The sequence below is a fragment of the Myzus persicae genome, unplaced genomic scaffold (assembly GCF_001856785.1).
Source record: "Myzus persicae strain clone G006 unplaced genomic scaffold, MPER_G0061.0, whole genome shotgun sequence".
In the NCBI taxonomy this organism is placed as follows: domain Eukaryota; kingdom Metazoa; phylum Arthropoda; class Insecta; order Hemiptera; family Aphididae; genus Myzus; species Myzus persicae.
The window spans coordinates 43,623-61,591 of NW_019103413.1; the positions used below are offsets into that span (position 1 = coordinate 43,623).

A 17,969-nucleotide genomic window follows, 5' to 3' on the forward strand; every position below is an offset into this window, starting at 1 on the left:
AAAATATGTGTGCTTTGATCCCCTTAAAAAAATTTCTCTGTAGTATACTGTAATGTTTTAACTCACAAGATAAAGCATATTTTTATATGGAATATGTATTTACAAAATCAAATAAGAAATACATTTATATAGTGTTCATTTTTAATAAATTAATGAATTTAGGATTTAAAATAACAAAACAAGAATAAAATATAAATTATAAAGTAATCAACAAGTTAAAATTTCTTTTTTATATAAAATTAAAAATCACATACATTTATTACATTATTACTGCATTAATTAAAAGAAGAATAAACTTTAGTATTTTAACTTAATAATCCAGAATCGTATAGGTAGTATTTATAATTGTTTTCTATGAAACTTAGTAATATAGAATAATATTAATGAATATCAGTTATCACTTTTATTATAGTACATAGTATAAAGACTACACATTTCACTGAGAAATATTTTATTACATTAATAAATATTTTATTATTATTTTTAGTTATGTCAATAATAATAAAATGTTTACTAAAGTTATTACTAAACAAATATATACAACATAAATAATTTATATTTTATATACCTGTGCAGTGTTTTCCAGTTAACCTATTGGTTAATAGTTTAAACTTTATATACATAAGTGAAATGATGTAATCTATAGTACCAACTAAATAATCATTTTTCTAACACTCTTAAAAACCAAACATATAATGATAGTAATTATTGAAAAAAAAATCCATTTATAAAAAAGATTGTGTATCTTCAAATGTAAGTAGTAAATTATATGAATTAGTTCTTTATCAAGTACTCAATTAATGTTAAACTATAATAAAAAATACAAATTTCACAATAATTTAACAATGGTAGGTATGTATGAAAATAAAATTAATCTGTTCTGTAAAATGAACAACAAATATTTTGTAAAAAAAACTCTTATCAGTCTAGTTGAATTATACATTTTTAACTTTCACAATGATTTTCATTAAAGTAATAGCATTTAATATAAATAATAATGAATAAATAGTATATTTACAAATTTGATTTAAATTTGGTTCAAGTTTGTAATAGCCATTAAAGTCTGAAAAATAAATCAAACATATTATTTAATGACACAAAATGCAACTATAAATAATTATAGTGATATTACAAAATTAGTGCTTATTTGTGTATGTTAGATGAATGCAAGTATATTACTTATTAGTATATGGGGTTAAAATATTTTGGTGATCAATGCCAATACTGCAGACGCATAAGTGCGCACTTGAATAGTTTGTTTTTCATGATACAACTATAAAAAAAAATAGTATAAAATTGTATGTAACATTGATGAAACTTTTTAATCATTTAACAGGCCTCAAAGCCTTAAATAGAAGTTTGAGATCTTGAACACTTTATTTAAATTATAAGAATAAAATTAAATACTTCTATAATAGGTACATAAAACAATTTAGTTACATTTTAATATAGTTTTCATTTGTTCTGAAATTTAAATATATTTCTAAATGTTAATGTTTTTGTAATTTTGACACATTAACAATAAGATCAATGAATTACTTACATAATTCAAGTTAAGAAAAAAAATTATGAATTGTATTTTTCAGATTTTGAGTATAGAAAAATGTGTTATTGGTTTCACTACAATGGATATTTTTGTGTTACACATGTTAATCATATTATTGTAGTTAGATTTTTAAATAAATCTTAAATGTGAATGAAGAAAGCATTTATTAAATTCCAAAAAATAAACAAGTACAGAAGCCTTATATTAAATTTACCGTTCAGATATTACCTGTTGGCAAGCTTGTAGCTTGGCAACAGGTCAAATAAAACAGGCCCCCTACATGAAATGTAAATAAAATAAATGATTTCAAAATGTAATTACATAATTAATTAATTAATTAGTATTGAAAAAAAAAATGATAAATTGATGATGACATTTTATTTTATTTATACATTTCAAAAATAATTCTACAACTTTAAAATACAATACAACTAGTAAATGATAAAAATAATAATAATAATTATATTTTAATTTTATGTTATAATATTTATTGACTAAGAATAAATTGATATATTATTGTTTTATTATGTAAATATGACAATTGAATAAATTAGTAGTTCAAAGCTAAATGTATTAATAGTCAATACTAAATTGTGCAACTAATATTAAAATTAAACTAAATTTTGAGCAAATAGAGAAAGCAATTCTTATTATAAGTAAAAATAATTAATTTGTTGAACAGTATAAGCTATATTATACCCAAAGCATATTATGAAATTAATTATAATTAGGGCTCAGATTTCAATGCATTTACATTTTTATTTAAAAACGCTTTTAATTTCTTTCCAATTTTATACCAATATGTTTCATAAGTAAACTATTGTAATAACAAATATTTGTTTTGAACATTTTTGGCGTTTTTGTAGTTTTTAAAGTTATGTGTCCTTTTTTAACATTTTTTTTTTAGGTTTCATGCAATAAGCAGCTGCTAGTTAACTGCTATTTCAGATTGAATAACACTGACTATAAGAGCCAAAATTTTTTTTATATAATTATTAAATTATATTTCTATTGTATTATCAAAAATACAATATAAAAATAAACGATGAGCAAATTTTTAATTTTTTTAGGTTATAAATACATTTTGTTTGGGCATTCGAATCTGAGACCTGATTATAATATATAAACATTTCAAATTTAATTGTTTAGCAAATACTAAATATAGGTAGTTCATTTTCTTCTTACCTCAAGAATTGTAGCGATGCTCCATGCTTGAGTTGGGCATGATCCAGCACAAAAAGCTCCATCTTTATTGGTTAACTCAGGTAAGCCTTTCCAAACCGATGTTTTTATGTGTTCAAAATGTTTAGATAATATACCTTGAATTTCAGATGAAGTTTCTCGTTGATTTGTGGAAAATATTAGTTTTGCTTTTAAAAAGAAACCAACAGGCCATAACCATTCCTAAAAATGAACATGACTTTTAATAACAATTTGATTTCTTACAAACTCATAAATTCAATGATCTTACAGGTCCTTGGTGATAATTGAAACCATTGGCTACTTTTGAATCAGTAGTATCATTATCATTATTGTAAAAGCCATCATACGCCCAATCAGATGGATCTAGAGTTTTCATACCCAGTGGCCCTAGAAGTACATCTGTTACTGTTTGTAAAGCTATTCTAGCATGATCCGGATTAAACATCTCTGGTGCCTAATATATGAACAGAGTATTAAGAAGTTACAAGAGTTACGACACATAATAGTCACTATTAAACTTACCACTGCCATTGCTACAGCATAATTACATCGCAGTTGATAGTCTCCCCATTTATTTGTAGCACCGACTGTATCCTTGTAAATACATCTACGATTAATTAGTTCTGGATGAGGTTCAACTTGCATTTGACCATTTTTTTCCTCAGGTATCCAAAAGTGTTTTTCAAAATTGTTTTGAATTTTATCATTCCATTCTTTATATGTCCATGTAGTTACTGATCCTAAAATTAAACACAAACATATTGCCTGATATACATTCAATTTTATTTTTGTTTTTTGTTACATACCATCCTTATATGTACGAGTAACTCCTGAATACTTAAACTGCCCATTTTTTTTCAATTTAGCTAACCATGCAACAGTTGACTTTGACAATGCAATCAACTCAATAGCTGATCCATCACGAGGGGTAGCAGGTCGTCCTCGGTTACCAGCTTTATCTGAAGAACCCATTTTATCCATCCAAGTACCACAATTCCACTCATTACCACCAAATACAAAGCCAGTAAGAGGCTGTACTCCAATTTGATTATCAAAGCCGGCACTTTTCATGTGGGCATCAATAGTAGTTCCAGCATTACGTTCACGAAAACATAACCCTTGGAAATGTTTTACCATAACTTCTTGAATTACTTCATGTAAAGGTTGTTCCTGGTAAAACAATTAAAATATGAAGAAGTAAATGATACATGATATGAACAACTTATTCCAATCCAAAACTTACAACTGATGTAGGTTCAGAATCATCAGTTGGAAAAATTCTATTTACTGGATCATCCAAAATACTTATACCTCCAGGTACCATTGTAACATAATTTTGAATTACATATAACCACCACCAAACAGCATCACGACAATTATAACGAGGGTTATTGCCTCCATCTAATAGATTAGGAATAAGACCATGTCTCAAACAACCACCAAATCCTAAAATAATGTACCTAAAAATAAACATACATTTTTAATTACAATATTTAATGATACAAATTCAATAATGGCATACTTGGCTTCTTCATAACGACCAGTAATCAGCAATAATCCTCTCAACGAAATGAAAGTATCCCGGCCCCAGTTTCTCATGTAACCACTAGAAAAATGAGGTAACCCAGCTGCAAGTGTTATACACTCAGGACGATATAATCCATCAGGTCCAATTTGCATTCTGAGTAATGGTGCTAAAAGATTTGGTGAAAGAGTTGGAAGAGGGCTAGATTTAACTACTCCAGCAAATTGAATTGAAGCAAGAGCTAAATTTTTACAGAATGTAGAACCATTTCTTATATCACTAGGCATCATTGACCATGTCCGGTTCAACAACGCATTGTATACTTTTCTCAAGGAAAATTCAAAATAACAGGGTACTAAATACGATGGCAAGTTCCTGATAGGCTGTAAATATCTTTCTAAAAAGTCTCCAAATTGATACAATGCACAGTTTTCAAATTCTTTACGTTTTAAACGTCAACTGATGTAATCTAGAATCCAAAAACCTTTTCGGAGATTTTCACATAGTGGATGGCCCAAATCATTATTTGAAGCCACTGTATCTAAAATTGACATGAATCCTTGGATTCCACAATACACCAATTTACCAAATCCTGGCACATCATAAACATTCCCTTCGTCTTCTTCCGGACATCTGAACAAAATATAATTCATGTCGGATAAGGTTAAACGACTCACTGCTTGCTCCAAATCAATATCAGATAATAACTGTTCAACCGCTATTTTTGTTTTCTCTACTGGTAAAATAGCAACTGCTATTACACAACCAGGTTGAAATTTTGCAGTGAAATTCAATCTAGCAGAAAATTTATCAGCTGAAGGTATTATATCTAACATTAAACATTCGTGAGGATTAACATTTTGTCTTAAGCTCAGTATATAATCATCTAGGCCATTGATCTTATATGCATCTTTTTCAAATTCATTTGTATTGTCCAATATTCTAAAAAAAAAAAATAATTAATAATGTATAAGGGTCAATATTTAGGCAATATGCAATTTCAATGCTGCAGTCCATGGCATTGGACGCCGTCAATTTTATGATCATTAGTGTGAGTATTATTGTATGCAGGTACTGGGCTACATGCACACACATATCAAAAACATATCAACACATCATAAAACGGTTTGAATTGATTTTTTTTTCTCAATAGAAAGAGAATAATTTTCTACAGGGCATATTAGATATTTAATTACGTTGCTCAAAACAAACATGATAAAAATAACAAAAAATTGGTCATATTCAAAATCAAAGTTTAGGTTTAGAAATTTGAAATCCAAGTTCAATGTGCCTTGTAAGAAACGGTTCTCTTACCAGAAAAAAAATTAAAGAAATCTATGAGGCATGAGTTTTTCTTGTAAGCCATGTTTTTTAACAAAAAAACAGTTCAAGTTCAGGCCCCTCTATCATTTTGAAATAAAAAAGAATTAATATATTTACATGTGTCGCAATGACGTTTCCATTAGTATATTATCAATTCTTCCAGTTACAGTTATTCCTTTTCCCAAACCATTTTGGTTAGATGGGGTTGAAAAGGAAGTATATGACATAAGTACAACACTCTCGTGCGTTTTGCTATTATGACGTGTCACACAAACAATATCAGTATCAATTTGATCCACATAAACTTGATCAAAACCACGTTTTCCCAGATCAAAGTGAAGTGTATTTAATGCTTTTTTTCCTGCTACTATCCCTGTAGTAATATTGATTTCCATAGGTGACCATTGCATATATTCTCTTTCCTCTTCAACAACATGAATCTAAAAATAATAAAAATATGCTGGAGTATAACATGTGTTTTCGGGATGGATACATATTTTTCTGTCCATTAAAGTTGCTATGGTAGCCAAACAATAATAAAAATGAAATTTATGTTATAATGTTACAATTTTTCTATTTCAGTACTATGAAGTTGGATGCCACTAGTAACCAATGAATAATATATTTGCATATATAAAATGTAAGATTGCTCTTAGCAATTAGCAGTGTTCATAATTAATATAATGGCTTTTCTATAGCAACCTCGTTAATACATTTTTTTAAGATCATAATAATATGATTCAATACTTTTCCATACAACAGAAAAAGTATCAAGTAGCACTATAAGTTTTTATTTAAGATTTTGGTGATTCTTGCTATACAATTTAACATACATGATGTGGAACTAGTTGATCATAACCCATATTGCTTCCACTAGCGCAACGTGCCATGGATACTAAAGCTGAACTAGGCAACAAATTATAAACTGAATGTTTCTCTATAGGAGATGGATTATCGTGAGTTTGATCCATAAAAAGAGCATGGGCAATAGTCGGACATACAAGTTGTTCTAGTGGCTTAAAAAATCCACCAACTGGTTCACCACCATAGCGGTGAACCAAGCGCCCAAGTTCATGTGAATTCCATGCAGACATAGCTTCTAAATAATCCAATATTAAAAATAAAATTACTATATAAAATTATGTTATGTATGAATAAGAACTTTTATCTTACCACGAATAAGTGATGTAATTCCAAGTCTATTCACAAATATATTATCAGTAGCATCTGAATTTGTAAACAACTCCGCCACAACATATAAATCTGGTTTAATTTTTCGAGCAGCATCGAGCAAATACTAAATACACAAGTTATCACAAATATTAATTATTACTTTTATTTTCTGTGAATTATTATATGTATATTTGAATAAATTTTTATATTCAATTTACTTCAGCTACATGCAATGGCGTCGAGTGGCAGTTATCTAATCTGACACCATCAAATATTTCAACTGTTCGTTCCACATAAGACTGCATATGATTCCATAAAAATGGGCAATCCTTAGGTTCATTTCCATATCTAAAGGCAACAGTTAATATTGGTTTTTAAATAAAAAACAAACAAAAGTTTTATGTCATAATATTACGATTTTAAATGTATACTTAAATTATAATAATACATGTATGTTTAGAGATTAGAACAAAACTGGAAATATATAGAACTTCAAATTTCTTTAAATTATATTTAACATATGACAGATAGTTTAATAACAAACCTTCATATAGCAGCATCATAAAATATATAAATATATAACTAAAGAGTGTATTAGACTGATAATTTAGTTGAAACAAAATTATTTGCCATTCCGCCAACAAAGATTTAAATATTTAATAAATTGAAACATACCTTAATTTAACACTGTCTCCCCAGGCAATTAATTCTCTACGTAAATAAATATTAGAGTCCGGTCCAGCGAAATTTTTAAGTGGATCACCACCCATAACCCAACCATTGTGTGCCATTACAAATTGTCCATTTGAAGAATGCAACACCTCTTCAGCAGTTTGATCTTCATAGTCTGTAAAATACCTAAAAATAAAATATATTTTTTACTTAACAAGTCATGTTTTTTCTTCTTTTTTTTTACCTTGGTACAAGAGGATTAGTTATAGAAACTTTGGTTAATTTAGGTCCATCTGGCTGAACTCTGAAATATCTTATTCCAGCAATACTATTATCTACAGCAGCTATTAAATGTCCTTGAACTTCATTAAACACTATATTGTTCAAAGTTTCCAACTTTAATTTCAATTCTAAACTACATCGACCGAGCCTAGTATCTTCATCAAAACAATTGCTTCTAAAATGATTTTGTTTAACAATATTGTCACATAAAATAAATTGATATATTTTTTATTGTTGTTCCTGTAATATTCAACATACCGATATATATTGTATAGTTGCAATGCTTTGTTCATATCAATTGTAGCTGTTAATCGGCCAAATTCTGAATCAGGTATGATAGTTAATTCTTCATCACATTTTTCTTTTGTAGCTACCGGAGGCAGACCAGTGCGGACTTTTTCTTGGAACTCAGATACAATTTTGTCAATATTTAATTGAAACAGCTCATGAATTTTTACTTTTGGTAATACTGATGTTAATAATGCATGTCGTATGGACTGTAAAATTATACAAAGTTATTAAGGATATAATTTTAAATGTAGTGACTTAGTGATCGTTAACCATGCACACCCATTTAACACTATAGACAGGCATAATATGCATCAACACACTTTATAAATAGCCAGTAATTCCTATATATTTCTAAATTAAATACACATAATTGACTAAAAATCAATTTTTGCTAAAAAAAAACATCTGAAGCTTTCTCGAAAAAAAATTTAATTGATTTTTTAATCAAACGATGTAAAATTTATTAGATTGTAAAAACGAATTACACAAATATGTATCAAAGTTATAGAATATTAATGAAATTAACAGATATGACTTGAATTTATGAATATGTATTAATAAAAAAAAGATACTAAATGTGTATTCATATTCTATTTCACAGTTACAAAATATAAGTAAAAATAAATAAACCGAAATATCATTATCAATAGTTAAGTTCAAAACACTTACTGCAAGATGTTCTTCACTATTGACATTCACAGGAACTCCATAAAATTCCCACATACCTTTAGCAACTTCCACAGTAAAGTGATACAAAGTATAATCTAACAAATATGCTGGTCTTAAATATGGACAATTCACCAGGTTGTAAGTAGATTCAGGATGTTCTAATAGCCATGGACTATCATTAGATGTATGATTCAACACTATATCACATATACTTAACATCTGAAAAATATTTAAGCTTACATTAATATAGGTAATGTATAATTTAGTACCTTAATTAATCTAAAATATTACATTCCATTCTTTTTTCATTTCATCAGTCAAAGACTTAATGTCATCAAACGTAACTTGATGATTAGAATAGTTGAAAGATGGATTTAACACCAATTGATTTCGCAAACTGTATGATGATTTTGAACCTCCAAGCTCCTAGAAATAATAATTGTATTGTCATCTAAAAATATTTCAATTAACAAAACTACTTATTTACAGATCAATTATAATGATTATTTATGTACTAATATAGGTTAAGATACTACATAAAGTAACATTAATTACAGGAATTAAAGTTACATTGTACATTTAACAATTTTGCGAATGCTACATTACTAAATGTAAACTTACTTGGTTGCTGTTAACGGTTTTATAAATTAAGTAAAAACTAATTGATGTTAGTATTATTTTCATTCTTGAAAATATTTACTTAAGCCAAAATATTGTAACATTATAGAGATATAAAATAAAAAATAAAATTAATAATAAATAGAAAACTAAGAAAGTGGGTCCAAGAAACGTGGTTTAGAAATCATACTTGAATGGGTGTAAAATGCACCATGTTGTATCCAGACTCTTTCGCGACATTTAACTTAGATCTCCATGAAGAAAATGGTCCTAAACATTTTGCTAAAACAGATACAGTTTGCAATGATTCTAAAGGTATATCTGTATTTCCAGCAACCAAATCTGGATCAACATTAATATAACCACATCCTTTCCTAAAAAAATAGGTACAAAAGTAAATGTTAATTTCACAAATTCTACAATAAAATTAATACACATTTACTTTTGTCCTTTATGTTCATAATAGTAATGAAAAGATCCAGCTTCATTCATTTGGATAAGACAAGACAAAGACGAATCATCAATAATTGTATCATCACTTGACCACTCTCTAATCCAATCAAGGCAACGATAAGTTTTTCTATCAAAGGCTGATCCTTCTGTTGGTATATTGGTGTAAATAGTAATGTCTTGTCCAAAAAGTGATGGACCCATCCGAAATTCTAAATACCAGCCTATAATATAAAATATAAGCATTAAAAAAGATCCAAAATACTAGTTATATTTTTTAAAATACAAATTTATATTGACCTTTTTTCAATCTATATAATGTTTCATCTTGAAAATTACCATCTTCCAATGTCAAAATATGCATTTTATGGTTACTCTGTGGTTTAACATCCATAGCTTTATTCCTGGAAAATATTTTAGTAAATAGTATTATTGTCAGATTCCATATAAATGGGATAAATAACATCACGAAAATGGCAATAATTACAAAAAAAGCTATAAACACAAGTAGAACAGACATGGTTTTGCCATTGTGAATTATTAATTATTAAACTATTTTTAATATTCAAATGTACAAATTTTAAATATAATCTTTAATCTTATCTAATTGACCTTTATACATTATAGGCTACATCTGATGAATAATATTTTCTGAGCATAACAATGTGCATAAAAATTAAACATAAGTCATTAAATATTTTAATATCAAATAATATAAATTAAAAACTTGAATGAAAACAGATTATTTCATACATATAATAATATAAGTATTAGGTATTACTTAAATAAAATAAAATAAATTAAAAACTTAAAAGGATTTAATTATTTCATACATAATATAAAAACATACCAGTAATACTATAAAATGTCTGCAAATTGAAGTTTGTTAACAAAGTATATAGTTAGGTATTTGAAAAGTAGTATTACTCTAATAAAAAACAGCACTAATAGTACAGTGTAGTAAAATACACCAACTGAGCAACATTTAAATGCACACATGTACTACAACACTTGAAATTCTGACAGAATTATATAACTATATTGTTAATTGTTATAGATCTACCACCACTATAACATTTTTTTTATCTACCTAACAACTAATACATCATACAATTTGCATGAGTGCATGTAGTTGGTACTCAGAAATCAGAATATATAAGTTTTGACGACACATAAATAAGGTCATTAGATCAACTATCATAAATGGGTAAAGATAAAAAAAACAATAAAATACACAATTTTATGAGTACGCCAAGTACAGGTAGTTTGTTAAAAAAGCTGACTTTTAAACTCTAAAAAACAAGCATACTTCAAAAAAACAAACCTATTAGTTATTGTATTATCCATAATAGGTAGCATAAATTTAATTCTGTGGTGTAAACAATAAATATTATTTTTCAATGAACAGTAAATTAAAAACTAGTTGCAAATAGGTATATCCCAGTGAAGAATAATCGAACACTATGTAATAAAATAATATAAATCTGGCGTCAATGTATATTTTAATTTTATTATTATTCTTTAGGAAAACACATATTATTATTTATTAATTATTATTTATTATCGGTAATCATGAACTTGTGATTTCTCGTGCCGAACTGCCAGCACTTGATAACCTTTAAACGAAGACAACACGTACAATCGTTTGACCTAGAAATACTATTTATAAACCTCATAATGTGCGCTGCTGATGATAACGACGAGAACGACTAACGAGTAACGACTGTTCTGTAGAGATGTTGACTTTGTTGAGTGTACTGTACTACAACTGCCCAAGCAGTACCAAAGTCCGTCTGGCAATCAGCTTTTGTGTAATTGTGTGCGAAAATAAATGGGAAATATACAGTGGTGAAATAGGACACATTTTGTCAAATAAACACATATAGGAAATCAAGCACATGACACTGCGACACACTACACACTAACACGTTAAATTATTTAAAAAGCCTAAAAACGCAAGTAATGTAATACATTTGAGTCAATTCTCGACACATGGGTTCGGTTGAACAGCTTTATTAATTATTTTCAAAGTATAAAAATCGTCAAAATTCTTGTGTTATAGATTTTTGGTGTCATAATGATGTGCCGAAATTAGCCAAATTTGCGTTCTCATCTGAATTTATAGGGACTGGGTCCGACAGAGGCAATATCAAAAAGCATGTTCTAAGTTATAACTTATAACTAATTAAAAAAAATTAAAAATGTTGGAAATACGAAATGGTCGGTAACTCCGTTTGCTCGATGTTTATAAAAGTACTATCCTAGTATCCTCATAACAATGCTCTATTTTATCATTTTTGATTTTTTGTTTTATCATTTCAAAGATGTCGAATTCTTATCTATTTATTACCCCGAATAATTAAGTATAGTCACATAATGTATATGTACCTAAATTTAAAATTTGATATAGCCAAATATAGGTGAAATGGCCACACAATACTTATGAGTTATGGCCATAGTTACTAGTTAATAGTACAGAATGACTAATGACTAGGTCCATTTTCTTAAATTTAAATTTTAAATAGATTCGGTTGTATAAGTAAATATAAAGTATTATTGCAAATATTATTATTATAACAACTGCTTATTGAAATCGATCAGTTAATCCACGACAATAATGATGAATTTAAAATTTGAATCCAACGATATTATAAAAAAAATGTATTTTTCTAAAATAAAGGAATTAGAAATATTATTAATCACCCATATTATAATTTATTAATATTACTAACTATTTTCGTCGTGACTCTTGGTTAAATAAACCATTTGTTCGTTTACAATTTTAACATACTATAGCACGTGGTGAAGTTTTTCAAATCAAATTCCAAAATACGATAAGCTTAGACACTTAGCAATTAGCTGTATATCCAGATATAGAATAATAATTACTACTGTGCTAATATATTAGTGTACAATATATAATGGGTAAAGAAGCATAGAAATATGTATGTTAGCGATAAGACAAACTTACTGGATTTTAGTGGATTGTCCTCCCATAATTGACAGCGTTTTTCTGTTCGGTTTCTAAACAAGAAAAAGTACTCACGATCCGAACGACTTGAGAAAATCCATATACTTGACGTACGACAGTCTGATCGTCTGAATAATTAAATCGCAACGAACAAACAAACACAGTAGACGTATTTTATGCTCGAAACGTATTTAAATCGAAAAATATTTGGAATAGGTAGTGGGTATTATACTATTATTATTGTAGAGATGAGAGACGAAACGATACTACCGAACATGACTTGACCGTGTGAAGTGAACCTCTTCTATAATAATGACTAGGTAGGTAAAATGAGTAAATTATAAACGAGATACGGTTTATGTCGCAGTTGTATAGCAGGTAAGTTATACCTTTGCGAAACGCAGTAAGTCACCGGACAAAAGGAGCGAACGAGATCCAATGAGCTGCGCAGCGGACGGTCGATAATAAATATTAATAATAACAAAAAAATAAAATTGTAGTTTATGAGAGTAGGTATTATATTTGTATTAATAAAATAATATCAACATTACAATTATATCATTGTAAAATTCGAACGGTCAGTCTTGCTAAATGCTAGGGGTATTTATAAAAGTAATCGTGCAATTTGTAGTGAATATGACTATTTACGGCTGATAATAAATAATAATCCGTACATATAACAAAATAATTAATAATATTTAATTATATAAAGTCTAAGCAGCCGAACGACCATAAAAGCCCGAGAAGCTATAGAGTTCGAATTATCATTTAGGTATTTACATTACTTATCTCTTTCGAACAGAAAATTTAAAAGTTAGCCACAACTCACAAGTTATTTATTATTTATTAAATATTTCTCAAAATAAAATAATTTATAATCACGATATCTTTGCAACTAAATATACATTTTTTTTTTACCTACCTAAAATCTAAATGAGCCTAAAAGTGTTGAATCAGCTATAATTTTATTATTTGGTGAATAATGTAATTTATATCACACATCTAACTAATAATATAAAGATTAAATTTTATTTCGAATATTTGTTCATTTATTTCTATAATATTTATATGTACAATTGTGTTTCTATACAGCTGAGAAGATAATTTAATAGTGTCGATCATGATTTTTTAATTATTACTCATGAGTTAAGACTTTAGGGTTGTTAACTAACTGACTGGGGTTTTTGTGCTCTAAAGACATAAAGTCTTTTTTATGTGCTTGGATAAGATGACACTGATGGCAGAAATTCTACCTATATACCTTTTTTTGTGGTCAATAAGGTATGAGAATTTAAATGTTTCCGGCGTGGTATAAAAGTATATATAACATACCTACATAATATATGGGTCATATTATAATTTATAAGCACCTATCTATAAAGATTAAAGACATATATAACATAGCCACATAGATATAGTTTATACTAGGTATCTGGACAGCTGGTATATATTATAATATTGCATAAGTACTGAGCAGTAATCAAACTTGAGACATTTAGAATATTAGAAAATAATATTTTTAATCAAATACCTATTAATTCTATAATATTTTAAATATAAGCACTATGTTTTGTAAATTAATGGACGTGAACAATTATATCGAACATAAACCAAGAACTACAGAACATAAACTAAAAACATAATAACTATTAACTCATAAATAAGCTGTACCTACTGGCTAGTGGCCACAGCTATTGATACTAGTGTCCTACTGTTGTACTGGTGCGCTGGTGTTCGGGTTAACTATTGTATTGATATTTTATCTGTTAAGCATATAAGTATAATAAATATAAAAAGAATGATGCTGTAGTGTACCAGTTTCAGTTATAAGTTATAACCTTATATTATGATTATGTATTTATGTCTTATCATAAAAAATGTTTTATCGATAATCGACTTTCGGGACTTCAATACAATTTATATCGACTTTGAAATCGGCGTGGGCATCCTTATACAAGGCTAATTTAAAATTTAAAAACTATATATTTCTCTACTCCTTGAATCACAGATTAGATAAAATAGCTGGTATCTATAATAAATAAAAATTGATAGTAATAAAGTATATTGGAATAGGTCAGGCGTATTGAGCGTGTACCAGTTCCGATAACATACGTGTATGATTAATGATTATTAATTAATATGATATTTTGATGGAGGTTGGAGGACTTCAGATATTTAGACATCTATGTTATGGCGAAAATGTATATCAAAATACCCGAGGAGACGTATAAATAAAAAGTTAATTTCAAATTTCGCTGTTACATAGGTGATATACCATGTCTGGGTATACCTATCTACTTATTTGCATTCTATTATCACCGTTATTTTACAATATTATTTACATGCTACATGCCTACATTCATATTTACTATTATACGAACTATGAATTCAATACAGTGAATTTGTAGTATGCATTCATTCGATTCATATTGATTTTCAATCCTAAGGACTAAGACACATTGACTCAAACTGAAGATAATATGTACAACTGTACAAGCGTCAAGCACTATGTAAGCTCTTATAAGCATGTATGAGAGCAGTATGAGCTGTAAATAGCATGGCTACTTTTACCACAACTATATCATCTACCATCTACAGTCGTGCTTTTTACGATGGACTAAGATATATCTAAGACATAGTTCGAGTTCTTTACGTTATCTACAATAACTGAAAATTGAAATTTATTTAGTGATAAATAATGAATAGTAAATACTAGAGAGCCTAGATAATCATTATATAGGCCCTCTACTTCTACTGATTAAATTATTCACAGATTGTAGAATAGCAATTAGAAATCTGCGTAATTATGAAAAATATATCAAAAAAGCGGAAGGCTGAACTCATGACCGGCAGATGACGCTGCTGTTTTCATCCGGTCCAGATGTAATTATCGCTGAAAGACTCGTCAGTCGTCGGCCATCGCCACCGCAGTTGTCTTGGAATACAAATTATATACAATTAGACATTTTTTAGTATAGAATTCAGACATTTACTAGTTTTTAAAGGAAGTGTACGAAGAAACACATATTTTTATTTAGGTGGATTGGAACTAGTACCTATATAAAATTGCCTACATTGGCTATAATAATTTATGAATTATTAATTAGTAATTAAAAGTAGAGCATATACATGTGTTCACATTTATATTTATTTTTTTTTCCGTTAGATTTTTTTTCTGGGCATTTTTCAGCGATTCGTTTCTGCTAAAGCACAAACAATTTTGAAACCAATGATTTTAATTTCCAGACTACCTACGTGTTATTTATCACGGAATAGTGCTTTTAAACTTTGTGAATAATCCCAAAGACTATACAATAGCACACAACGATTATCGTCAATAGCGGAATTATATAAGCCTCGTCTAGATGTTTGTCAAAGCCATAGAAAAATATTATTAAGTGAAATTCATCTATATTTTTGCGGAAATGGGAATCGTAAGTATCTTTTTTGGGTTTGGTGGAAAAAGGCTATTCATATATCAGAGAACAGGATTTTTAGCTTAAAAGGTTATGCCTGAGGTTTAGACATATTTCAGGCGCATCTGGAGAGACTCCTTAATCCTTAAACCATAACTAAAATCAATCAGGTGAATAATTGTGCATAACTGTATCAGCAACAGCACTTTGTTCACTAAAATTAACTTTTTTTATTAACCACTCAATACTTATGCATTTTAAATAATTATTAATTGTACATTTGTACTTACAGTCTACATGCTCTGCAGAACAAGGGGGTTAAGGGATACCCCCGGACATAGATCCCCAAATATTCTCTAACTGAACTTTGTCAGTATAATAAATTATGTTAATATGTGGTTAATTAATATTTCTAGCTTTAAAATATCAAAAATTTAAATAAATAAACACGTCATAATATATTATTCTCACACTCAAAAATCCACAACTTTTTTATTGTTTTATTGGAAGTACAATAAAACATTTACATTACAATTAGAAGAATAGGTACACAAAAAATCAGGATTTAAAATAATTAAAAATGAATTGATAATCATTAAAAAATCTGACTTTAGTCATACATAATTCTACTTTAATGAAATAAAGAGATAGAGAAAAAACCAGATTTCATTTTGTATAATTTGTAGGTCACTTTAAAAATAGTTGTTTTTGACCAATAAGTATTTATTACTTTTTTTAATCATTTATTTACCTCAACTGCTAAGGTTATTGGCTAGTTATTTATTCTTTAAATTATTAGTTATTATAAAAATATAAATTGATTGTATACAATTGTATATTTAATAACATCGTGGTTTTGGTGAATTAATGACTTGGAGAATATTAATTTGAATTTAAAATTAAATAATTTATTTTCAACATATCACAACTTTTCACATTTCAACGAGCCCCATGATGTTTCTTTTATAAATCATATTTATTATTTTATATGTTATATGAGGTTATACCACAGTTGTGAAATAAGCCAAATATTATCATCATAGATGGTTAATTACTATTTTAGAAGTGATTTGTTATTGTTTAGAAACTATTACTATGTAAACATATTCAAACTGTTTTTTAGCCAATAGGTAAATTGATTTTTATTATTATTATTATATATATTGTTTCAACTTTTTAAGACTAATTCTTTTTACATGCCTACAAATAAATAAGTCAATATAATCAAAATGTTTTTATGTACTGGTTAAGTAACAAACTAACAACCAAACATAATTGGTGCATATTTTTAAATTATAATTATATTACCAAATTAGATACATCAAATACGACTTCAGACATTATGAGTGGATCGATAAATTTATTGATTGTTCAATGATCTATATTTTTTTGTGTCTGTGTACACGATAAATAGTTGAAGTAATGCTTCGATTTTCATCTTCAGTATTTTCTGTGATGGGAAAGTGAAACTAGTTGCTGCAGTAAGAAAAAACGTGAAAATTGTTTATACTGGAACCAAAACATCTAAAAAATATATAAACCCAGTTATTTTTTTACAGACATTTTGGGATCAAATTTGGAAGAAATTACATATTAAAACCAAAAAAAAACGATTTAAATTATTTTGTTGTAATTTAAAAAATATTATTCGTAGGACTTTTAGATTATTATAGTGTATACCCACAATGGTATTTTCAAACGCAATTTTTTTGGCAAAAATTAATTTAACCTATAATAATATCATCGAAATACTTAGTAATATTATAGACTGACGCTCAGAATCGTTTTTTATATACTTTGGTTTTATATCATTGAATTCAAATTTAAACC

At 27.7% G+C, this 17,969-nt stretch overlaps 1 protein-coding gene across 1 annotated transcript; it reads right to left on the reverse strand.

Moving 5' to 3' along the window:
- Positions 1 to 1,195: 1,195 nt before the first annotated feature.
- LOC111034459 (glycogen debranching enzyme) lies at positions 1,196 to 13,188 on the reverse strand. The gene is given in 20 exon segments (XM_022315720.1): positions 1,196 to 1,273; positions 2,732 to 2,950; positions 3,018 to 3,203; positions 3,272 to 3,489; positions 3,556 to 3,919; positions 3,993 to 4,209; positions 4,272 to 5,216; positions 5,715 to 6,037; positions 6,431 to 6,696; positions 6,771 to 6,894; positions 6,989 to 7,118; positions 7,446 to 7,628; positions 7,687 to 7,899; positions 7,983 to 8,221; positions 8,685 to 8,903; positions 8,976 to 9,110; positions 9,493 to 9,676; positions 9,745 to 9,976; positions 10,053 to 10,156; positions 12,724 to 13,188. Coding segments are annotated over 20 exon segments (4,605 nt in total). The 5' UTR covers positions 12,750 to 13,188.
- Positions 13,189 to 17,969: the final 4,781 nt, after the last annotated feature.